Raw genomic sequence first — 25,145 nt, forward strand, 5'->3', positions numbered from 1 at the left:
TCCCCTTTTAATGTAAAGCACATTGAGTTTCCATTGGGTATGAAACACCTTGCCTTTAAGAAACTATATGATGCTTAAACTGAGTCAAATATTCAGAATCTAAAAAAGAAATATTCTGCATGTCTTTTGTGTCAAAGTTTCCAATCAGATCGATGGACCCCTGCAGAGGTGCTGCAACGATTATATTAACAATCAATGCACATATGATAGAAAGACAAACAACCTAAAAAAAAGCAATTAAGACAGTTGGTGTTGGCGGTCAAATAAATATAAAGAAGGATCATTTCAATAAAGGATCTTTGCAGCACCTTGCAGCAGTGTCAGTGTCAGAGTCTTGCCTCTCCCTCTCCCCTCCTCAACCCCCTCAATGCCCCCCCCCACCCTCACACACACACACACACACACTGTCAAACAGAAACAGGCAGAAAGGTAAATCATGGAGGTGTACCCTGCTCTCTCCAGTGCTTCGCAGCAGCCTTGCACTCCGTTGAGTCCACAGAGTTGTTCTCCATGCCGTCCGATCAGCAAACACACATTCCAGGCAGAGAGGGACCAGCAGTGAATGTAAGCGTGTGTGAGTGTGAGTGTGTGTTTAAGTGTGTGTGTGGTGGGGCTGCAGGAGGAAGAAGGAGGAGGAGGAAGAGGAGGAGGAAGAGAAGGAGGAGGAGGGAGGGGAGAACCTGAGTGAGGCTTCCTCTGGAGGAGACGACTGCAGCGAGCGAGTGAAGCGTCAGCTGACTGTCTGCTGCCAGCGCTCTGACGCAGCGACTATAAACGTCTCCGCCTCACCCCCCCCTTCCCCCCTTCCTCCTCCTCCCCTCTCTGCTCAGGCTTTTTGGCTCCCTCTCTTCCTCCTCCCTCCTCTTCCACTTTCCCCTCCTTTTCCTTTCCCTCCCCTCTTTCAGCTTTCTAAAAATCTGCTGACCAAGCGTTGACACGGAGCAGATGAATGATTTCTGCCCGTCTGTATCAAACTCATTAATTCAGTCGACGCTTCCAACAATAACAATAACTGCAGATCTCTCTGGAAACTAAACATGGAGCTGATGATTTCCAACACAAAGAAACGAGTCGGCTCCAAAAACTCACCAACAAAACCAGACAACCGGCTCACAGTTGAGCAATTAAAGGTCATAACTCATATCGACACAAACAGTCACATGCTTTTAGACTCTAGATGAGACTTTCACTTCCTGAGGATCATTATATCTGCCGCTTCTTTAAATAAAAGCTTCCTTCAGCATCACAGTAGTCGCTGATATTTGTCTGTACATCATGTTACAGCTGAGTCAGCAGATTTTTAATTTGTACTCTTAAAAAGTTGCGTCAGTTTGGAGCCAGACGGCTGACGTTAAGGTTTCAGTGTGTTATTAACCTGTAATTGTTGTTATTTTTAGACGGGTTCAATAAAGTTTTAACCTTGTATATAAAACAAGGACGGATGCATTGCAGCAGGTTTCAGCAGAATTTGCTGTTTTCCAGCCGTCGTCTTTCTGCAGGTGCAATAATAAATTAAATCAGTGACAGAAAGTCAATGTGAAGAAAGAAGAAAACACCCGTTCACCAAATGCTACGAACATTATCATCCTCATATTATCACACCTGATCACCATCACGCTAGATGTGTGCAGCAATAAACTTTAATTAACTATTATTAATATGAAATTAGTGTAGTATTTCTCTCTTATTCCTTTTTTAAACATTGCTTTCTGCTCCTTTTATGTCCCTTTTAATGTTTAATGTTTGAGCTGCATTTACTGTATGAAAGAAAGTTATTATTATTTTATCATTTACTTTATAAACTGCCATGAAACAGACGTTGAGTCCTAGGAGACGACTCCAAACGTCCAATAAGCAGCGAGTCAGATTAGATTTACATATATGAGCCATTCTACTGAATTGGTGCAAACTGCTGTTCCACCAACAACAAAACACAAATTTAAAAAGCATTTAAGTTTATAAATATTAGATGTTTACAAAGATCCTGCTAATATCTAATGAAACCCAGAATAATGTTTGAGATAGCAGAAAGTTTAATACATATAGTGACGACTGAAACATGGGATGTTTTATTAATAATAAAGTACACCGAGTTATCAACTAAGATGTTATGTTAGTGTTTAGTTTAATGTGGATTAAAAATAATAGATCCTGAAGTTTGAAATCAGTATGATCAAGTTTATGCTCGTTACAAAGAAAAATCCAATGAATTAAAAAAATTACACTCAAAATATTGTTAGAATTTTAATTGTTGTCGTTTTATGTCTGAAAACCTTTTAATAAAATTGCAAAAATGTACATTTATGAGATAAAAATAAACCAAAAAATTAACAAGTTAATAAAACCCTTTTTATTATACTATATGTTGTGTGTTTCAGTAGTGACACATTTTGGTAAAGGAAAAATATTCCATAACTTTCTGAAACTAAATGTGAGGATTAAGTGTATAATTACTAGAAATGTAAACTTTAGATATTATATCACCTGCACACATAAAAAGAAGGTTTTCCAACCCTGACTTTGCACCAATTTGGCTTTTGTTTTGTATCGGCACAAATAATGAACGATTTCAAATCAATGGTTGCTCAGTTAATCTGTTAAAGACGTTTAAACCTTCCAGAGTCATCGTCACTGTTTAATAAAACAACCTATTAATCTGGATTTTCTGACAAATAACCAGATTATTCAACTACTGTTCAGATGTTTGGAGTTTTATTTGGAGAGCAGAAAGAAAATCCATCATCATCATCATCATCATCAATAGGAGCAGAGCTGCATCACCCAGCTCCTCCACTAGATGGCGCCACCCTGCTGTTATAAACCTCTCTGACACACTTTACATGTAAAAACGTGTCTAATTTCACACATTTGAACTAAAGCAGCTTTCACATGTTTGAGAGGTTTCATTTAAACTCAGAACATGAAGAGAACTGGTCCGTCTTGTTATGTGAACTATAGGATTGATTATCTTTGACACTGTTGGCAGCTGTTCTCTTTCAGCTCCATTATTAGCAAACGTGACATTTAGTCTCCATTAACAGTGCTGTGAATCAGCTGTTAGCAGCTCCTGTCTGCTGTGTTACATCATGTACAACTGGCTTTATATTATACCTATTAATTACTGTGATACTTCACTTTATAAACGCCTTTTTCTAAGTGGATTTCATCATCATAGAAGTGTAACTCACACAGTTTAGAGTGCAGACAGCCCACATTAAGGTTTTAAGGCTGTAACTGATTTGTATTTTTAACTTTATTTCATCAGATAATTTCATTTACTTTATAAACCGTCAGAAGATGATGAAACTGGGTCTGAACTGGTCTCTTTCAGCTCCATTATGAGCCAACATGTGATCCATTAACAGTCCTGTGAATCAGCAACAGACAACTATCATTAATTACTGTGATGCTACAGTTTATAAACGTCCCCAACCCTTTTTCCTCTGGTTTCTAAGTGGATTTATGGCCATAATAATGTCCTCAGGAAGCGTAACTCACACATAATGATATCAATGTGCATCTGTGTGTGTGTTCACATTTGAGTTATGACTCTAAGAGGACAATGTTTGACTCTGAGGTTACAACCAGCAGCTTGTCCTGTCATCTCTCTTATCATGAAACAAACCTTACAGCCTTCAGTTTTTACGAAACCATAAAAAATGTCACGTGTCGAAAGAGGCAATTACATACAAAGAGGGAAGGGCAAAGTTTGCCACAGTGAACTTTCACCTCCACTCCTCCCTGCAGTCTCACAGCTGATGTAATCCAGTGTGGGGATGAGTCATTATCTAGATCAACCAACAGATCACAGTCACGGCTTCAAAGTCTGAATCTGTCAGAGTTTAAATATATACAGGATGATTCCACTGACTGGTTTTTCCCCTCTCCAAAGTAAATAATGAACTCATCATATCATAACAGTCATTATTCTCCAGCTACTCATCATATGAAATTATCAAACTACAGGTTTATCAAATTAAATCTACTTGCTGCTCTGCTTCAGTCAAACAGCTGATTTTCTAACACATGACAGAATGAAAAGAAGAAGTCATTTTAAGTGGAAGTGACGCAGCATTATGAGGACAAACAACAGCAAGTAGATCATTGTTGGTTTGATTCTAAACAGGAGATATAAAGATAATCTGCAGCGTTATCCTTTAAAAGATATGAAACAGTGACGCAGCCGAGCTTCATCTCAGACTGAAGGTACAATAATCACTGTGTTCAACATCGCAGCTGCACCTCAAGTTGTATAACGAAGAGACGTTTGCTGAGTGGTTTCTGGGTCGGAGAACCCTTTGTGGACTTGCCAGTGTCGCAATGCAGGAAGGAGGAGGAGGCTTTAATTAACAGGAGATCCCTCCGACACACACACACACACACTCACACACAGTCAAAGCCTCGGCAGCTTGTCCCAAAGTGCAAAGTCCTGCTGCTCTAGTTACACACTGGCTGTCTGCTCTGAATGTATGCAAACCTGTGTGTGTGTGTGTGTGTGTGTGTGTGTGTGTGTGTGTGTGTGTGTGTGTGTGTGTGTGTGTGTGTGTGTCTGTGTGTGTGTGTGTGTGTGTGCATTAACGGGTCGATATCAGTTTAAATAAAACTGAGTCATCCATTAAAATGAAGGCTAAGCCGCGTCGTCTTCAGCGGAGCCTCGGAGGCGACTCATCACTTTCGAAAAGCCCCAAAGGAGGCGGCTCTGCGTCTGTCTCATAAATTATCTAACAGATGCTTATCATCTCACTGAAACATTACATTACAGTTGCAGTTTTATCCTCAGATAATTAACTTCAGGGTATGATGAAGACAAACACTGTCTTTTTTTTTTAACAGATCTGGAAAGGTTTTAGATCTTTATCGTCGCCCGTGTGATTTAGTGCCAGAGCAGAAAGATGCCCGGATGTTAGAGGAATGGACAGCAGCCTCGTTACGGTTATCAAAAGGATTATTTCTGTCCCTTTTTAATGATTATAACTCATGTCCACAACAGAGGGAACCCCCGCCACAAAGTCCAAGGCACACTGCTGTTCTGAATTTCATTTAATCTGGACATTTAATCTGTTTACTAAAGGTGTAACGATACCTTTGACCCGAACAATTACTGTTAAAGCTGTTAACAGGCTGACAATTGAGAGACTCGAGCTGGATGATCCTCCATGACACCGACTGAGTGCAACACCATCATTATAACATGTGCTTTTATAAAACACATTTTTATTTCCATCGTGGTCGAACCGCCCGTCATAAGAACCGGCTCTTAGTGACCATAAATCATCATAAAACTCATAAAACTGTCAGCAGGTGGAAGCTTGTTTCCCTTTTCCCACTGCTGCACAACTAAACTGTTTCAGTAACAGTTACGACCGATCAGCTGTTGGAAGTTTTTTCCAAAATGAAAAGATAGTTTTTTCTGCTGTTCAGATAATGCAACCCCCTAAACCGAGGCACATACCAAACCATGCATTTTGTACACTGTTACATTAAGACTGTAGAGTAATTATACCTCAGGAGATGTAAAGGAGCTGTAACAGGGTGTGGCTGGTAGCTCTGTGTGTATATGTATAGATAGATATATATGGGGTCTATAAGGTTGGTCTTAGGTTTCACATTGGCATCTCAAGTTATTTCCAGACAAGAGCGAGAAGCTAAACTGACCGCGAGGTAATCGAATTTCACAGAGTAAAAATGCTCCGTGGACACAAATGACTGAGCTACACAGGTTTAAATTAGACAAACGCAAGTCTGTGTCTCGTGATTTCTCCTTCCAGCTGATTGTGCATCAAATATCTTGGACAGTATTTGTACCCTTTATAAATGGACAATTAAAGTGTCAACACTACTGACATTAAAATGAAGCGTAATACATTTTACTTACCGCATCTTAAGAATAGAAATGAAATATACACATGGCTTATAAACACAGAAGGGATGTGTTATTCTAATGAGATAGAAATGCACAAAATGCAGCAAAAAGCAAAAGTTGAACAACACAAATGAAAAACAAGACATCACAAAATGCAAGGGTTAATTTTCAAAGAAAATGCAAAAAAAGGGTTTGATGCAATAAAGGAAAGGTGACACACAGAAGGAGGAAGTGATGGGTGGGATCTAAAGTAAATACTGGCAGCTGGTTGGTTGGTTGGTTGGTTGGTTGGGGGAAAAATAACTGAGAACGAAAGAGTGATGATGAAAATTAATGCCGATGAACATGGAAGCGCCAGTGAAAACTGAGGAGGATGTGGGGGGGATGGTTTTCCATGCCGGAACTGGTTTATTTTACCTGCTCTTATGTTCACGTTTGGCATCTTAAACACTTTGCCGCCCTCCACACTCTTCTTAGCGACCGCCTCCTCTGGTTGGCGGACAGGGGAATGGATGAGTGGGGATACTTGGGGTGGGGGCTGCTGAATGTCGAGCTTCTCCAGCTCTGCCTTGCTCTTCTGGGGGGAGGCCTGGGTGAGGAGGCGGTAGGAGCTCTGACTTGCAGCTTCTTCGACTTCAGGGGGTGAGGGTGAGACTTCTGCAGGAGAAAATGGAGCCACGTCTTTCTGCTCAAAGCTTAGATCATCATCCATGGCGAGCTCTGGGATCTTGGAGGAGGCAAACTTGGAGGTATCAAGAGCCTCAAGAAACTCATCAATAACACCCCTGGGAGGTCTCTCAATGAACTCGAACTCCTCAGATGAGACTTCATGTTCAGAAACCTCTTCGGCCACCTCTGGCTCGTCCTCATCCATCTTCAGGTCGGTCTTCTCGGTTTCTACCTGGAAGATGGCCGGGTTCTTGGCCATAGCTTCCAGGACTGGAGACAGAGAGTCTGCTGTTGGCGACTCAGAATCTGAATCCTCGGCGGGGCTCTTTTTGCTCTGGAAGTCGAGTGGCTCAAACTTTTCGGTCATTTTCAGAGAATCCTGGCTTGAAAACCAATCTTTCTGCTCAATCTTGACAGGTTCCTCCTCTTTGACCTTAGTTGGAGTGGTTTCTTCAGCCTCTTTGACAAGATCGAATGCACCAAAGCTTTTGTCGTCTTCATCCTTTACTTTGTCGGTGGCCTTCACCTCCATCTGCTCTGCCATCTCCTTCAGCAGGGACACTTTAGCATCAAAAGCAAACGGGTTGTTAACCGACAGATTAATTGGAGGGTTGGGCGACTCCATCATCCTCCGCTCAAGAATGGGGCTCTGCTCTTCCGGGCTTCCCTCAGAGGAGCCGGAGTCGATTTTCTCCGGGTTCAGCGGGGAAGACTTCAGGATGTCTGGAAGTGATGGAGGCAGAGCAGAATCTTCCTCTTCCTCTTCATCATCATCATCATCTTTCAGACCAGATGAGAACTGACTCACTGACTGCATGAGCGAGTCAGCGGCCATCTTGCCTGTCTCAAATGTTTTCTCGTCGTCTAAGAAAGATGGAGGGCTGTCCTGGGTTTCTCCAGATTGCCCGTACTGGACCAGATCTGGAGTGGGACTCTCTGACATTTTAGTCGCCCTGCTGTCAGCCTTGGAGTCTCCAAAATGGGAGTAGCCGCTGTCTGCCAGTGGGGAATAACCCTCAAATGGGTTATTATTCTTCTTCACCTCGTACATCAAGTCATCGTCTTCATCGGACTGGTTGCCGTGCAGGTCTGGCTCGTACCTGGTGGGACTAATGGGGGCTGTATCCTTGGAGAATGAATCCATGGAGACCTTGGAGTTGTCTTGAGATGATAGGTATGTTGAATCCCAGTGCTCTGTTGGGTTAGAGGAGGCAAGGTGAGACTCAGGGACCATCATCTGGGGGGTCACAGGGGAGGGGCCAGTGGAGGACCTGTCTGAGCTAATCAGCTTCTCCTCAGGTGAAAAGGAAACTCCGCTGTCTTCACACGGATTATGAGGCCCTGGGTCTTTCCCTAAACTCAGGTAAGGACCACCTAACGGATCAGGGAGGTCTTCCTTATTCTTACTACGACCCGGTCCAGAGTCACCCTCTTCATCCTCCCAAGGCATGTCCTTGGAGTGAATAGTGGGGGGTTCAGTAGAGAAGGAGCCGAGGAATCCAGCAGATCCTGAAGAAGGGGGCTGATTGGGACTCTCGGTCAGAGAGAGCTCCTCCAGAGAGTCGGGGGAGTGAAGAGGGGAGAGAGGAGAGATGGGAGCAGGGGAATCACCCTTCTGCCCAAATGCTTGAGTAGAAAGGGAGGAGGAAAATGCAATACAGCACATATCAAAGACATACTCCATTCCTTACAGTGCCCACCATACCTGGGTAGAACTATTACTAAAAACATTTTGAGAAAGATGAGACAAAGACCAGATAAGCGCTGCTAAAAGGTTGATTGTGGCTGGTAGACAGTTCACACACCGTTTGGACTGACCAGTTCTGTATGAAAAACCAGCAAGCTGGCAGAATAATGAAGTAGCTATCCACCTTTCAAAGGGGCCACACATTCAAAGTCAGTTCCTTACCATTTCTCACATAAGAAAAACCTATTTTTTAACTAAATACTGACTCTAATAATTGAATTGTCTAATAAAAACACTGAAGTAGTGGTGACAACATACCCTGTGCAGTATGCAGATCAAAAATCACTACAGCAGTCCTGCTCCTGGGGACCCCAAACAGCTAAATTGCATGTGTTCAACCAATCAACAATGGGTGAACACACCTAATTTAGTTAATTAAATGTAGAGGTAGAGCAGGAAAAGATATGCAGTAAGCAAAGCTGGGGGTCGTCAGGATAAGACGTCAAAGGTGCTTACAGGTAATATCTCACCTACTTCCAAGGCACATGGAGAAGCGAAGGCAGTCTTAAGCAGTCAAAACTCCAGCAGCATTTGTAGAATCAAGTACAGCTTATTGTCAAAATGATGCGTTTTGGCTTGTGGCCTTCATCAGAGTCAACCATTAATCCTAATGAAGGCCAAAGCCAAAACACTGGCAATATATTGGTTCTCAATGCAACAGATGTTGCTGGAGTTTTCACCCTTTAAAAAAAAGGTCCCCAAGAGCAGTACTGAGAACAGCTCCAGGTACTCCATGTCTAGAGTGGAGCTACTCTTTAAAAAGGCCTTTGTAGTTCTGGCTTTCATTTCTGTCAGTTATGACACAAAGTTAATTGCTGAGATGTAGACATGTGTGAATATTACGACACTGCTCAAACTCAGTAGAGTAGTAACATTAACTGCTGAAACAATCATTCAATTAACCACATTGTCTAAACTTTTTGATTGGAGGTGAAACTCAAAAAGTTAACCAACCAGAATGCTTAACCAAGCTGGTCCAAACTCTACATGGAAAACCCTGAAGTAGCTCTGCAGAAACTCATGGACTTTTATGATGGAGTGTGGTAAAAATTATTATATTTTCTCTTCCAAATATGTCTGATGGAACTGGGACTTCTGATCACCAATGATGTCCAAGTGTTACTTCCCTTACTTGTTGCCCCATCTTCAATTCTCAGCAATTGCATTTCTACAAATATATAACGAAATAATTGACTGCAATAATGGCCAAAATTACAAAATATCACTCAGGCCGTTAAAAGTTTGGAAAAGTATATCAAGCACACCTTAAGAAAGGAAGGAATCTAATTTGCCTTCCTTTCACTGATGTAATAGTCAGCTATGGTTGTGGAATCACCCAGAACTACAATGAATGGTTGGTTACCTGCAGAGGTGTTCGGGGAAGCTACTACCTGCCACAGTCAAGATTTGCCAGCATTTGTTTTTGATGGTCTGTATTACAATCCTGATCAGATGCATGGTGGGATTAGAACTTATTTTTCCCCAGGTCTGGCGCCAATAAACCATGCCCAGTGTGAATAGCAAACACAAACTGTTAGGTGATGGTAGATAATGATTCCTCTCGAAATGTTTCAAAAATATTGTCCATTACAATAAATAGTGGTTGGTCAACCACTGAGGAGAATCATTATTCCTCCACAAACTACTTGTTTTAGGTGAGTTTAGGCTACAACAACATTCCCATGTGAGTCACAATGCAACACAAACACAAGCAATGTCAAACATCAAATCTAGATACTCAAACGGTACAAATTCGCAAGCATATTATGTACAGTAAATGCTACAGGAAGGCACATCTACTTCTTACATGCAAAGGGTTTGGTTTTTTTGCCACTTAAATTAAGTGAAAACTAACGACAAACAAGGGAGGGAAGTAAAAAAAAAAGTGGAGAGAGAAAATAAAGGAAGGAGGCAGGGAAACGCAGCGAGCAGAGAGAACTTGCCTGTAGGGAATTGCATCAGAGGATGAGGCTGAGCTTTAGAAGGAGAAGGTACATCTGTGGAGGAAACAAGAGAAAGTAGCAGAGAGTGAAATCAGTCAGTGTGTAAGAAGAAGAGAAAGTCCAGGGAAGTGGCAGGTGTCATTCTCCATCAGCAAATTAGTAGGGTTTGTCATTTACGAAGTATAATGTGGTGACACTTTCCAAAGCATACGGTGGAGACTAGAGTTGCTTATTTCCATTATCGTAATCTGCTGAGTATTTGTCTAAAAATTAGAAAACTATGAAAGACACCTTCCTCAGATGTCTTGGTTTGTCCGACCAACAGTCCAAAAGTTTTACAAAGTGATATTTATTGGTTGTTTGGTGTGAATGAACGGTCATATTGTGATCTTAGAATCTGCACCAATCATTTTCTTGGCAACAGAAAATCTATATTCTACTACTTTGATAATTGATGACTCATCTTTTATAAGCAAAAATGCAGAATATTTGCTGGTTTCTGCTTCGCTAATGTCTTATTTAATGGGGTTTTTTTTGGTTGAACATGAGAGTGAACTGAATATTTTTTGGGTTCTGGACTAAATCTTGACTGATGTGATAACTGTGGCAACCTGAAGCTATGTTTTATTTAATGGTACATCTCTCAGCTGGGACTTCATTAATTACAGCTTCTGTGTCTTACATCAGTCTAGTTGAAGTAAACTAAAGAGAGACAGGAATCCCTGCAGTTTTCTTCACCCAGTTTAAAAAACAGCTGGTAACAGGTTAGAGCAGAGCTAAGGCAGTACATCAAACCTCAGCAGTCTTTGAAGGCCATGACATTTTCATGATGACTGAATTACTCAACATGTTCTCTCAGGTATGTCAAACCTGTTTAAAAAGCTCAAGGCTGCATTTTGCTGAAGAAGGGAGGACAGAACAGTTCTGATAAGAAGCGAGTCATGGCATGAAACAACAGACAGTCAGTGTGCTGTGGAGAGAGATAAAAAGAGAACTGAAAGCAGCTCGAAGCGATGTTAGAAAAATCTGTTTCAGAAACGTGTTTTACCAGAAATGTTTATCAAAGCATCGCCGTTACACAGACAGTAAAACTACAGCACATTCTGTCACGTCAACATGACTCCAGTCATTTAATCAGAGATGTTACCCAAGAGAGGAAGCTTGATTCTAAGCTATTGTGGAAGTCACACACACACAAAAAAAGACAAATTAAACTGAATGAAACAGGAATGCTTGTTATTTCTGGTTCTTTTACCAAATCAACTTAATTCCATTACACTAACAGAGAGCTGCAGGACACTGAAGTCCAAACTGAGCAGGTCACAAAAAAACAACTTAAACTAAGTTATAGTTAAAAACTGAAGCATGATTCTCTGTGTGGCACAAATCTTCCCTCAAACCTCAGAAAAACAGATTTTGGTTGATTATGGTGCATTTTTTTGAAAATCATAACCAAAGACTGATTGTTGGGGAATCTTCCATCATTAATATGCACTGGGTCAAACTAGGCTTTGCGGTCATAGCAAGGTCACACCAAATGTTGGGTTTAGACACTGTCTCCCCTTGAGATAGTGGTGAGCAGTGAGTCTGCTCCTTTTGGGGAAAACAGGAGGCATTCTGATAGTGTTGCTATAGCAGTCGAGGTCATATATGTTGATGTATGAACGGGGTAAAGGTAACTGGAGTCAGAGGTTTGATATAGTGTTGGATGGAGTGTCGTCTAAGCAATGCTTTGTCTATAGACCAGTAGACTAGAAACTTCAGAATTGAAGGGAGCATCAGAACATAACGTGTACTGATCATTCATTCATTTCTCCTTGTACAAGAAAATAAACCTTTTCAATACAAGACATTCTGGACTCCTGTCTACTCTCTCCATTGACGTATGGGCTGCCTATTTAAAATCTCTAACACCGATGATTAACAAACACTAATGTAACAATAAGGACAGTGAGTCATTGACATTTTCCTAACGCTGATTCATCCATGACTCAATCACTGAGGGTAAATGATGGACTGGCTTTGCAGCAGGCTAGTAAATGATCTCCTGTTCTTCAAGAAGTCCTAATGAAGTCAACCTGTAGCCTAAACACTTAATCTCTGAAGTCATGAGGAAAATATAGACGAGGAGAAGAAGTGAGAAACAAAAAGTTCTCCTCAGCAAGACGACAGATCCCTGAAAGTCGACTGGAGAAGGCTGCAGACTTAGATGTTCAGTATTCAGGTAACTAGAAAGTTAAAAATACTTTTGAGATAATAACACTAGACTCACGATGAAGAGTTTTCAATAGAAATGTTGAAAATCGACACAGCAGAACCAGAAATATCGTCTTTGTTGTTCCACACATTCTTCTTCCTTGTGATAAACCTGATGCCACACTTCTGTCAGAGTTTGGTTAATCTGGTGATTTGTTTTCTCAATTCATTGGTTGATAAATGGTGAAAAATGTAAATGAAACATCTTCAGCCCCAACCAACGCCGACTCAAGTGACATCATCAGTGACATCACAATCAGCTCCCATTGGAGACACAAAAAGCTTTTATTCCACCTAAAAACACTGAGGTGGGAAAGAGACCTTTAATCATAATCAAGAGTCTAAGTTACAACATGCACTCAGATTCTGTCTCTTCAGTTTAAATCATATTTAATAAAACAGGTTTCGGAGAGATTTCATCGTGTCGTGGTCTAGTGAAAGAAATCAAGCTTTGACAATCACGGTCAAGCTGAGTGAAATAAATCTACAATAATCACAAGTAGAAGGTGATTTTATCAGAGTGATTATCACATTTAATAGTGGATTAAATATCTGTAACATCTGATCATCTGGTAATGATTGATCGGCTCCGGTCGGTTTTACCTCTGATGTCTACGTTTATGTTCCAGCGATGAAGAAGAAGACCTGGGATCAAACCAACGAGACACATGCTCAGACAACATCAGAATATCCATTTAATGTCATTATTAATAAGTTAACAGCTGATGTCTCTCTGTGTGTTTCTGACTCGTTCAAACACCAAAGAAAAGCTCATATTCAGGCTTTTAGAGACTTTTTTATACCTTTTTTTGGCCCCAAGACTGTAGAAAAACTCTGGTTGTTAATTAAACGACTGCTTTTTGTGTGTCTGTCATTTATTAAGTTAAAATAAAGTAAACAGTAAATAAGTAAACAGCAGATTAATAGATAATGAAGATAATTACTAGTTGCAGTTTCTAACTGCCCTGCATCACTCAGACCTGTTGAGTCCTGTGAGTCTTATTTTAAATCAGTTCCTCTCTTCACGAGGAGCCAGCTGCTGTTCAGAAGAGACCCGAACATACGAGCTGCTCCTCCAACCTATAAATGATCTATAGGAAGTGACTCTCACCTGCTGCCTTCCTGTAACACAAAGAACTGAATGTACGACTCCTGTCAGAGGCTTTAAAATACACTCAACATTTTACTTTAAGGGTTAAAACAGCTCTAGCTTCTTCTTGTTAATGAAATAAAACTTAATTATATAAAAATCATGTTAATATTTCTCAGAGAACATCAACAGATCGTTTCCACACTAGTTTAAAAACATAATTTTGCTTTATTATCGTTATTTAATCTTTTTTTTATAGGTTTAATTGATTTATTTTATTTTTGCTTAACCTTCGTGTCGTCTTCCCGGGTCAAACTGACCCCGTCTGTTTTAACTGTTCCTTCTTTCCTCCTTCCCTCCCTCCTTCTCTTTCTTTCCTCCCCCCTAACTTCCTCCATTCCTTCTTTCCTCCCTTCCTCTTTACTTTCTCCCTCCTTCCTTCTTTCCTCCGTCCTTCCTTCCTAATTTCCTCCATCCTTCCTTCTTCCTCCCTTCCTTACTTGACTCAATTTTTATTTTTTTAGTTTAATTGTATTTATTGATATTTTATTTATTGATATATTTATTTTATTTATGTATTGTTTCTTCCTCTCTTCCTCCTGTTGGCTGTCTGCAGTGAGGAGTATTTATATGTTATTCTGTTTGTTTAAACTTAATAAAAAAGTATCTTAAAAAAAAAAGACAAATTGGACCAATTTAAAACCAAAACCTCCCTTTAAATAACATGGACAGACAGACAGATTTCTACCCAGAAAATTATTGAACTATAAGACATGTGAAGCTGTTAAAATGGCTCATTTTATGAATGCGATGAATCAGCACTTCTTCATCATCATCATCATCTTCCTCTTCACACCTCGAGAGAAGCTCAGCGTTTACGGCAGCGATAAGACGAGAGATTTCTCACAGATTAACGTGAGATTCTCGTCATGTTCGGGATGAAGAGAGCAGCTGCTGCGTTGGCAGAGTTACAACAACAGAGAGGAGGAAGAGGAGGGAAAGGAGGAAGAGGAGGGAGAGAGGAGGAAGAGGAGGGAAAGGAGGAAGTGGAGAGGAGGGAAAACAGGAAGAGGAGGGAGAGGTGGAAGAAGGGGGAGAGGAGGGAAGAGAGGAAGAGGAGGGAAAAGAGGAAGAGGAGGGAAAAGAGGAAGAGGAGGGAGAGAGAGAGGAGGAGGGAGAGGAGGGAAAAGAGGAAGAGGAGGGAGAGAGAGAGGAGGAGGGAGAGGAGGGAAAAGAGGAAGAGGAGGGAGAGGAGAGAGAGGAGGTAGAGGAAGGAGAGGAGGGAGAGGAGAAAGAGGAGGGAGAGGAGAGAAAAGAGGAAGAGGAGTGAGAGGAGGAAGGAGAGGAGGGAGAAGAGGAAGAGGAGGGAGAGGAGGAGGGAGAGGAAGAAGAGGAGGAAGAGGAGAGAGGAGGAAGAAGAGGAGGGAGAGGAAGAAGAGGAGGGAGAGGGAAAGGAGGGAGAGGAGAGAGGAGGAAGATGAGGGAAAAGAGGGAGAGGAGAGAGAAGAGGAAGAGGAGTGAGAGGAGGAGGAGGAGGGAGAGGAAGAAGAGGAGAGAGAGGAGGGAGGAGGAAGAGTAGGGAGAGGAGAGAGAGGAGGAGGAGGAGGGAGGAGGAAGAGGAGAGGAGGGAAAAGAGGAAGAGGAGAGAGGAGGAAGAGGAGGGAGAGAAAGAAAAGGAGGGAGAGGAGGAGGAAGAGGAGGGGTCTGACCGAAGCTCTTTCTTCTCTTCACCAGGAAAACAAAACAACAACACTGCTCATCTCTAAGCCTCTGTGTCTGATCACCTGACCCAGCGTCTGATCACCTGACCCAGTGTCTGATCACCTGACCCAGTGTCTGATCACCTGACCCAGCGTCTGATCACCTGACCCAGCGTCTGATCACCTGACCCAGCGTCTGATCACCTGACCCATCGTCTGATCACCTGACCCAGCCTCTGATCACCTGACTGCATCACCAGCTCTTCTCTGTGAGACTCACGCTGACCCGAAAATAAAGATGTAGGCCGGCGGAGACCGTAGAGCGCCGAGCGATTAACCGGCCTGTCAGTCACCATGACGACGACCGGCCTGTCAGTCACCATGACGACGACACAAAGCTTTAATCCTTCACTCTGTCTCATGTTAAAGACTAACTATTTAATCTGCATGTTTTTACTACTATAACTATTCTTTTGATTCTTTTCTTATTTTTTAACTGTTTTCCTCTTTAGTTCTTATTTTATTCTTATATTAAGTGTGTGTGTGTCTCTGTGTGTGTGTGTGTGTGTGTGTGTGTCTCTCTGTGCGTGCGTGTGTGTGTGTCTGTGTGTGTGTGTGTCTCTGCGTGTGTGTCTGTGCATGTGTGTGTCTGTGTGTGTGTGTGTCTCTGCGTGTGTGTGTGTGTGCGTGTGTGTGTGTGTGTGTGCGTGCGTCTCTCTGTGCGTGCGTGTGTGTGCGTGCGTGTGTGTGTGTCTGTGTGTGTGTGTCTGTGTGTGTCTCTCTGTGCGTGTGTGTGTCTCTCTGTGCGTGTGTCTGTCTGTGTGTGTGTGTGTGTCTCTGCGTGTGTGTGTGTGTGTGTGTGTGTGTGTGTGTGTGTGTGTGTGTGTGTGTGTGTGTGTGTGTGACTGGACTACATCAGCCTCTCTAAATATCCATCAGAGTCTATTTAGAGACTTTCAATCCTGGTATGAACAGAATCTGCAGAGCGATCGCCGCGGTAACCACAACAGAGCCGCTGCCTGTTTGTTCCCAATAAACAAATTAATGAATTAAAGAGTCTAAAAACGTCAGGAGTGATTCATCATGTTACTGTAAAGCTGCTAAACGCTGAAACTCAACTAGAAAAGCTCCTTAAAGCCGAGGAGTCACCGATAAATCTCTGTAGCTTCATCACTGAGACACAATAACACTTCACACACTGATAGTAGAGACGCTCAGGTTGTAGAAATAAACATTATAGATGCTTTAAAGTTCATAAAGGAAACAAAACAATCAAACTTGGGCCCAAAAAAGCAAAATAAAAGAATAAAACCTTCATATATGATGATTTAACTTGTTATTCTTTGACACCAAACACATAAAAACATTAAAATATACTAATTTAAATTAACTTCTCCTCCATTATTCACTTATTATTGCACAAATGCTCTTTAATGTCTTATTTTTTATGTATTTAAATGTCATATTTAATGTTTTTTCTTATGTTTACAGCAGCTTGAGTTGATTTATAAACTCTAACTTTATTTCTTTGACAGTAATTAGCAGATATTTAACAGTTAAAGCAAATTAACCTGGATGAAATGTGATATATAAATACAGTTTAATTAATTTTAGGATATTTTACAGAGGAATGTGCAAAGTTACCTCAGTAAAAACTTAATGTGTTAATAATTAATTTAACACATTGAAAGCTTGTTTATTTTAGTCAATTAATGAAATATTTAGTCCAATTTATTAAGATTTATGAAGCCAAATATAACAAACTTAACACATTTATGCTTTTTCCTTTATATACATGTATAAATATCCAGTCAGCATTTATTAAATAAGGTTAATGTAGTTTAATTTATATATTTAGGAGCAAAACTCTCAGAAAACAATGATAGAAATGAAGGAATAAACATAAATCAGACTGTTATAATGTTTAAAAAGGAGAAAATATGAATGTTAGTTGTTTAATCCATGGTTCTTTTGTTCATACTGGTGAAGCTTCTGCATTTTAGTCAGTTAATTAAATGTTTAGTCCAATTTATTAAGATTTATAACTACATATGAACCTAAATATGATTAATTTAACACCTTTTTAATGCATATATATGTATAAATATACAGTCAGCATTCATTAAATAAGATTAATGTAGTTTAATTTATATATTTAGGAGCAAAACTCTCAGAAAACAATAGTTATAAAGCAGACAGATGATAGAAATGAAGGAATAAATACCAAAATATTAACAGGAAACATATTCAGACTGTAATAATGTTTAAAAAATAGGTAAAATATGAATGTTAGTTGTTTATTTCTTGGTTCTTTTGTTCATACTGGTGACTGCGGCTCTTTAACTGGAGCTCATGGTTTTTTTTATCCACCTCCATCAGTGGCCTCGCCGAGCAGCCCCACCCTGCCTGCTCCTGCCTGGAGGAGCAGACGGGCCTGTTTACCTGCTATCTGCTACATCTACACAAACAACAACAGCATCATCATCTTCCTCCTCTTCCTCATCATCATCATCATCATCATCAACAACAGCAGCAGCTCTCATTATACACAACCTTATTTAAAACAATCAGCCTCTAACATCATTAAAAGAGACAGAAGGAGGCTCACAGGCCGCTCCGGATGCTCTGGTGTCGGGATCTGGGGTGTTGGTTTTAGTTTAGGGTGGGGATGAGGAGGAGGAGGAGGAGGAGGGAGGAAGGGGGGGAAGGGGGGTGCATGAGTGAACGCCACGCCATGCCAGGCCAGCCCCCCCCCCTAACCCCCCAACCAGGAAACCCAAGAATAAATAAGAGTGATTTGATGTGTTGAAAAGTAAAGTGAGATAATAAGAATAATGGAAAGGCTGGCAGCAGACAGGGAGTGGACCAGATTCCTTTGTTGTGACTAATCTCAGCTTTGGTGCTGCTGCTGCTAACATGCATGTACTTCCATTATCGGACACCTCCCTCCCTCTGTCTCTCTCTCTTAACGCCACATCCATCTACACTCACTTCCTCTTTATATGAGCAGCATTTAATCTAATAACACGTCAACATTTATATATATGCTAATTTGCATAAGAGTGAAACCTGTGTGCAGGGAGTAAACCCTTCTTACCATCCATGCTTGGCTTGAGCTTCAGCTTGAGCTTCGTATTATAAGTTAATGACGCAGTCCAGACTCCAGATAGAAAACAAGCCTTTTTTTATTTGATTTAATTGTCGCTTGTTGTTGAGCTAAAATTAAAAAAACAAAAACACGTCCGATAATGGAACTCGGGTAGCGATGTCCGATAATGGAACTCCGGTAGCAGCTACCGTCTGAGCCTCGGGAGCAGATGGGCGCTGCTCAGTCTGACACTAATAATGTCACAAGTAATACCGCAAATAAACCAAATATACACCTGTGAGATGACTCAGAGATACATGACTCACACTGGAACAACAAAAGCGACTTCCTAACTGGTCATTTTAAGCGTTAAAATAATGGAAAATGCTGCAGCTTCCTGTCGTTTGTGTGTGAAACAGGTGGGCCTCATCCTGACAACACAGCAAATTAAAGGCTAACCTGCTAGCTGGTGCTGGTGCTGGTGCTTTATCCCCCAAAAATAAAAAGGAGATAAAAAAGAGATAGAACATGTCCTTTTTTTAATGCAAACTATATAAACACACACACACGTCTGGTTAAAGTGTGTAAAAGTGTGTGTGTTTTTTTTTGTGTCTCCTTGCAGGAAGCATCTGCAGCCGGCTAACCTGCTAACCTGAGCACGGCCCAAACCCTTAAAAACACCCCAAAAATAAATATAATAATAATAATTTAACATCATTTAACGACACGTGCTGATTAAAGTGTTTTAAATCGATTAGAAACAAAGCAGCATTTGTTCATCTTGGTGTCTAAATGATGCAGTGAAAAAACTGCACAAAAAAACCCATAAAATATATCAAATAATTTAAATTAAACTCAACCTGATGGTTCATAGTTGAGTTATAAAGATGCTTATAAAGCTAAAAGATGCATTAGATGCGATTAAAAAGGTGGATGTTGTATATTTTAAGGTGGAGGAACTCACATGATGCAGGAGCCGGTGCTTCCTCCGTCACCGCAGGTTGCTGTGCAGCCTCTGCCGGGGATGGCGCTGCTTTCCGGGGCTCCAGTACGGGGAGGGCTCGGCTCTCTGGCTCCGGCTCCGGTTCTAGTGGAGGGGGGAGGATGGTGCTGCTGGTGCTGGTGCTGGTGCTGGTGGTGGTGGTGCTCTCTGGTTCCGCTTTAGGTGCAATGACTTCAGGCTCGATTAAAGGCGTGTCATGCACAAAAGAGGAGCTGGAGGAGTCAGGGAATAGTGTCTCCACCTCTGACACCGGCACCGGCTCCGGTTCTGGTTCTGGTTCTGGCTCCGGCTCCAACACCGTCACCGGCTCTGGCTCCATGAACTTCACCGACTCTTCTGGGTGAGTAAATGGGACTTCAGTGGTCTCGTCCTCCGCTATGTGCCTCTCCAAAGCGTCCTGAGCTCCGCCGACTAAATCCACTATATCATCCATGCTGAACAGGTCTTTGTCGGGCCGGTGCTCCTCCGGTTCCGGTTCGGCCTGGTAGTGGTGCACTTCATCCGTGAAGAACGGAGAGCTGCTGGAAGAGACGGACTGGTCGCTGTCTGCCATTTTTTTACCCCCCAAAAAAAAACTGAAGGAGAAAAAAAAAAGTTTCAGATGTTTGTTTTAAAGACTCACTTTCTTTAAAACTCCACCACGAGCTGAGAGTCTGCACCGGTTACTGTCTCCGGTAAAGCTCGCTGCGTCTTCACACACCGGGGAGAACAAAGTTGGACAAGTGCGCAACACGACAGACACCAGAGTCGGACCCGAGACCCAGATGGACACCACGTTGTTAGGAAGGAGAGGAGAGGAACTGCGCTCAGCCAATCACCTGTAGCCTCACCTCTGAGTGACAGCAGCTGCGACCAATCAGAGAGCCGCTAAGTGCAACACGACACCTCCTCCTCTAAACACATAAAATTAGGAGGAGCAAAAAGTTCAGCTGCTGGAGCTCAACTTCTGCTCCAGCGAGGCAGTTATTGCATAACTCAGAGTAACTCCTCCTGCTTCTCCTCCTCACACACAAGCCTCAACTTTAAGAAACACCTCAGATAGAACAAGAAGTACTCACAGCTTGTCCTTCACTAAATATGACAAGTTCAAAGTCATACTTCACATTTCCACTCAAGTAAAAGTCATCAAAATATGTTTAAAGTGTGAAAAGTAACAGAATGAAGTTTATTTAAGATACTTAAGTTTAAAAAAGTACAAGAAAAACTACTAATGACGTCAAAACACTAAATGTGTTGTATTTTAAAATATATGCATAAGTATTATGAGTGATGTAGTATGCAGTATTACAGTAAAAGTACTGCAGTATTATGAGTGATGTAGTATGCAGTATTACAGTATAAGTACTGCAGTATTATAGTGATGTAGTATGCAGTATTACAGTAAAAGTACTGCAGTATTATGAGTGATGTAGTATGCAGTATTACAGTAAAAGTACTGCAGTATTATGAGCGATGTAGTATGCAGTATTACAGTATAAGTACTGCAGTATTATAGTGATGTAGTATGCAGTATTACAGTAAAAGTACTGCAGTATTATAGTGATGTAGTATGCAGTATTACAGTAAAAGTACTGCAGTATTATGAGCGATGTAGTATGCAGTATTACAGTAAAAGTACTGCAGTATTATAGTGATGTAGTATGCAGTATTACAGTAAAAGTACTGCAGTATTATGAGTGATGTAGTATGCAGTATTACAGTAAAAGTACTGCAGTATTATGAGTGATGTAGTATGCAGTATTACAGTAAAAGTACTGCAGTATTATGGGTGATGTAGTATGCAGTATTACAGTAAAAGTACTGCAGTATTATGAGTGATGTAGTATGCAGTATTACAGTAAAAGTACTGCAGTATTATAGTGATGTAGTATGCAGTATTACAGTAAAGTACTGCAGTATTATGAGCGATGTAGTATGCAGTATTACAGTAAAAGTACTGCAGTATTATGAGTGATGTAGTATGCAGTATTACAGTAAAAGTACTGCAGTATTATGAGTGATGTAGTATGCAGTATTACAGTAAAAGTACTGCAGTATTATGGTGATGTAGTATGCAGTATTACAGTAAAAGTACTGCAGTATTATGAGTGATGTAGTATGCAGTATTACAGTAAAAGTACGTGCAGTATTATGATGATGTAGTATGCAGTATTACAGTAAAAGTACTGCAGTATTATAGTGATGTAGTATGCAAGTATTACAGTAAAAGTACTGCAGTATTATGAGTGATGTAGTATGCAGTATTACAGTAAAAGTACTGCAGTATTATGGTGATGTAGTATGCAGTATTACAGTAAAAGTACTGCAGTATTATGAGTGATGTAGTATGCAGTATTACAGTAAAAGTACTGCAGTATTATGATGATGTAGTATGCAGTATTACAGTAAAAGTACTGCAGTATTATGAGTGATGTAGTATGCAGTATTACAGTAAAAGTACTGCAGTATTATGAGTGATGTAGTATGCAGGATTACAGTAAAAGTACTGCAGTATTATGAGCGATGTAGTATGCAGTATTACAGTAAAAGTACTGCAGTATTATGAGTGATGTAGTATGCAGTATTACAGTAAAAGTACTGCAGTATTATGAGTGATGTAGTATGCAGTATTACAGTAAAGTACTGCAGTATTATGAGTGATGTAGTATGCAGTATTACAGTAAAGTACTGCAGTATTATAGTGATGTAGTATGCAGTATTACAGTAAAAGTACTGCAGTATTATAGTGATGTAGTATGCAGTATTACAGTAAAGTAGTGGTTTGGTCCTCTGACTGATATATTATTATTATGACATCATTAGATTATTAATAGTGAAGCATCAGTGTTAGAGCAGCATGTTACTGTTGTAGCTGCTGGAGGTGGAGCTAGTTTACACTACTTTATATACAGTTAGCTAGTTTAGTCCAGTGGTTCCCAACCTAGGGGTGGGGCCCCCTCCAAAGGGGTCAAAGCTCGACTTCACCATTGTGTCAAAATCTGCATCTGAAAAGTAACTAAAGCTGTCAAATAAATGTAGTGGAGTAGAAAGTACAATATTTCCCTCTGAGATGTAGAAAGTAGCATCACATGGAAATACTACAGTAAAGTACAAGTACCTCAAACTGTACTACAGTAAAGTACAAGTACCTCAAACTGTACTACAGTAAAGTACAAGTTACCTCTAACTGTACTACAGTAAAGTACAAGTACCTCAAACTGTACTACAGTAAAGTATAAGTACCTCTAACTGTACTGCAGTAAAGTAAAAGTACCTCAAACTGTACTGCAGTAAAGTATAGAAGTACCTCTAACTGTACTGCAGTAAAGTAAAAGTACCTCAAACTGTACTGCAGTAAAAGTATAAGTACCTCTAACTGTACTGCAGTAAAGTAAAAGTACCTCAAACTGTACTACAGTAAAGAGAACTCGTGCTGCATGTATCAACCATGAGAGTAACTGATGTCGTAGTTTCATAAGTCAGATGCAGAGAACGATGCGTTCAGGGACCCTGTGGATCGTAGTTTTAACGGCCTACAGTGTATATCGGTGCTGGCTGTGGTCAACTTTCAACCAACAGGAGTATAAACATATATCCAGATATTAGTGTTGATTCAGAAATGACTCACTGTATGTAAATGATTTCCTGCAGCAGAAAAGAAACTGAAATAATAGATAGAAAGTCAGTGTGTGAGGTTGTGAGGAAGCCTGATGTGATATTTACTCAACTCACACATATTGATATGAATGAGAGGTTCACAAAGTTCACAAGAGGTAACAAAGTGTTACTTAAAACAGTAATTTAGTGTAAAAATGCATTTAAAAGTTAATATGAAGCTTATATTCTTTCCTCCCTCCTTCTTTCTTTCTTTCCTCCCTTCCTCTTTTCCTTTCTCCCTCCTTCCTTCCTTCCTTCCTTCTTTTCCTCCCTCCCTTCCGTCCCTCCTTTCCTTCCTTCTTCCTCACTTCTTCCTCCTTCCTTCTTCCTTCCTCCCTTCCTTCCCTCCTTTCCTTCCTTCTTCCTTCCTCCCTCCCTCCCTCCCTCCTTTCCTTCCTTCTTCCTCCTTTCCTTCCTTCTTCCTTCCTTCCTCCCTTCCTTCCTTCTTCCTTCATTCCTTCCTTCCTTCCCTCCTTCCTTTCTCCCTCCTTCCTTCCTTCCTTCCTTCTTTTCCTCCCTCCCTTCCGTCCCTCCTTTACTTCCTTCTTCCTCACTTCTTCCTCCCCTTCCTTCTTCCTTCCTCCCTTCCTTCCCTCCTTTCCTTCCTTCTTCCTTCCTCCCTCCCTCCCTCCCTCCTTTCCTTCCTTCTTCCTCCTTTCCTTCCTTCTTCCTTCCTTCCTCCCTTCCTTCCTTCTTCCTTCATTCCTTCCTTCCTTTCCTCCTTCCTTCCTTTCCACACTTACAGCACACTACACTGAGAGAGAGACGGACTGTTGATGTTGGAACTAATGAAGCTTTCAGGTTGTAAAAGGTGTTTAGATTTAAAAGTTAATATGAAGTTTATATTCTTGTAAATGGACCTTAACTATTAACCTCTCATTGCTCCAGAGTCTGCAGGTTTTCTATGAGACAATTAATGCTTATTATTATATGTACTATTAGTTCTGTTACTATCAGAACTTATATTTTGAATCCCAACATATCTGTACAAAATGTCCTAAAAAATTAGATTACATAGTTCAAAATTATAAGAAGGAAGGAAAGGAGGGAGGAAGGAAGGAGGGAAGGAAGGAAATGAGAGAGGGGAGGAAGGAAGGAGGGAAGGAAGGAAAGGAAAGGAGAGAGGGGAGGAAGGAAGGAAGGACGGAAGGTAGGAGAGAGGGAGGAAACAAGGAAGGAGGAGGGAGAAAGGAAAAGAGGAAAGAAGGAAAGAAGGAAGGAGGGAAGGAGGGAAGGAAAGAAGGAGGGAGAAGGAAGGACAGACGGAAGGAAGGAAGGAGGGAAGGAAAGAAGGAGGGAGGGAGGAAGGAAGGAGGGAAGGAAGGAAAGGAAAGGAGAGAGGGGAGGAAGGAAGGAAGGAAGGACAGAGGAAAGAATGAAGAAGGAAAGGAAGGAAGGAAGGAAGGAAGGAAGGTAGGAGAGAGGGAGGAAACAAGGAAGGAGGGAGGGAGAAGGAAAGAAGAGGAAGGAAGGAAGGAGGGAAGGAAAGAAGGAGGAGGGAGGAAGGAAGGAGGGAAGGAGGAAGGAAGGTCAGATGGAAGGAAGAAGTTTTTTATTTCCACCTTCACTCTCTGCCTTTGTAGTTTGAAGCATTCCCAAAATTACAATAATAGTAATAATAACGTTGATTATAATGATGATTTTATTTATTAGCACTATTATTAAAGGGTCTTTACATAATGTTAAGACAATAAAAAGCCAACAAAGAATGAAATACTATAATAAAATCACTAAAATCAAGTCTCAAGTGTCCCTGGTCTCCTGCAGCAGGTCCACAGCTGAGGGGCCCGAACAGAAAAGGTCTCGTCACCTTTTCCAACTTTAGTTCTGAGCAAGGCTCGACGGGTCGGAGGATCTCAGGTTGCATTCAGGCCTGCAGGAGGTCAAAAGGTCAAAAGGTCAACAGGTCATCAGGTCAACAGGTCAGCGGCCCTGTGCAGAAGGTTTCAGCACTTAGAGTAAAGTGAGTAGTTTTTATTTATCAGTTAACTTGATATAAAGTTCATTAAACTCTGTGTTTTTCTGCGTCTCCATCAGGGATAGTACCTGGTACCTGGTACTTTTTTAGTATCTGCTCTGCCGAGGTTCCGAAGCGAGCCGAGCCGATACTAAATGTGACATCATCAGACTGCCGCCCTCTGATTGGTCAG

The 25,145-nt window shown here is 41.1% G+C and overlaps 3 protein-coding genes across 6 annotated transcripts in view; 1 reads left to right on the forward strand and 2 right to left on the reverse strand.

Annotated features, from left to right (window-relative positions):
• Nucleotides 1-20,124, reverse strand: part of LOC133991869 (reticulon-4-like) — a 37,749-nt gene extending 17,625 nt beyond the window's left edge. Inside the window, exons 1-3 of one of the 4 annotated variants that reach the window (XM_062430460.1) lie at nt 19,321-20,124; nt 10,223-10,276; nt 6,281-8,158 (exon numbers count right to left, since the gene is read on the reverse strand). In XM_062430460.1, the coding sequence (XP_062286444.1) occupies nt 6,281-8,158; nt 10,223-10,276; nt 19,321-19,912 (2,524 nt within the window). In that variant the 5' untranslated portion in view covers nt 19,913-20,124. Of the gene's footprint in view, nt 1-448; nt 743-6,280; nt 8,159-10,222; nt 10,277-13,081; nt 13,124-19,320 lie in introns of those variants that run through there. The other 3 variants (XM_062430461.1, XM_062430462.1, XM_062430463.1) reach the window with 3 other exon arrangements.
• The window catches only part of LOC133991890 (uncharacterized), a 527,851-nt gene that overhangs the window by 157,014 nt on the left and 345,692 nt on the right, over nt 1-25,145 (forward strand). The gene's annotated exons all lie outside the window — the stretch shown is intronic.
• The window catches only part of LOC133991866 (NACHT, LRR and PYD domains-containing protein 14-like), a 721,507-nt gene that overhangs the window by 55,483 nt on the left and 640,879 nt on the right, over nt 1-25,145 (reverse strand). The window lies entirely within an intron of this gene.

This window comes from Scomber scombrus, chromosome 12, assembly GCF_963691925.1.
Source record: "Scomber scombrus chromosome 12, fScoSco1.1, whole genome shotgun sequence".
NCBI lineage: Eukaryota > Metazoa > Chordata > Actinopteri > Scombriformes > Scombridae > Scomber > Scomber scombrus.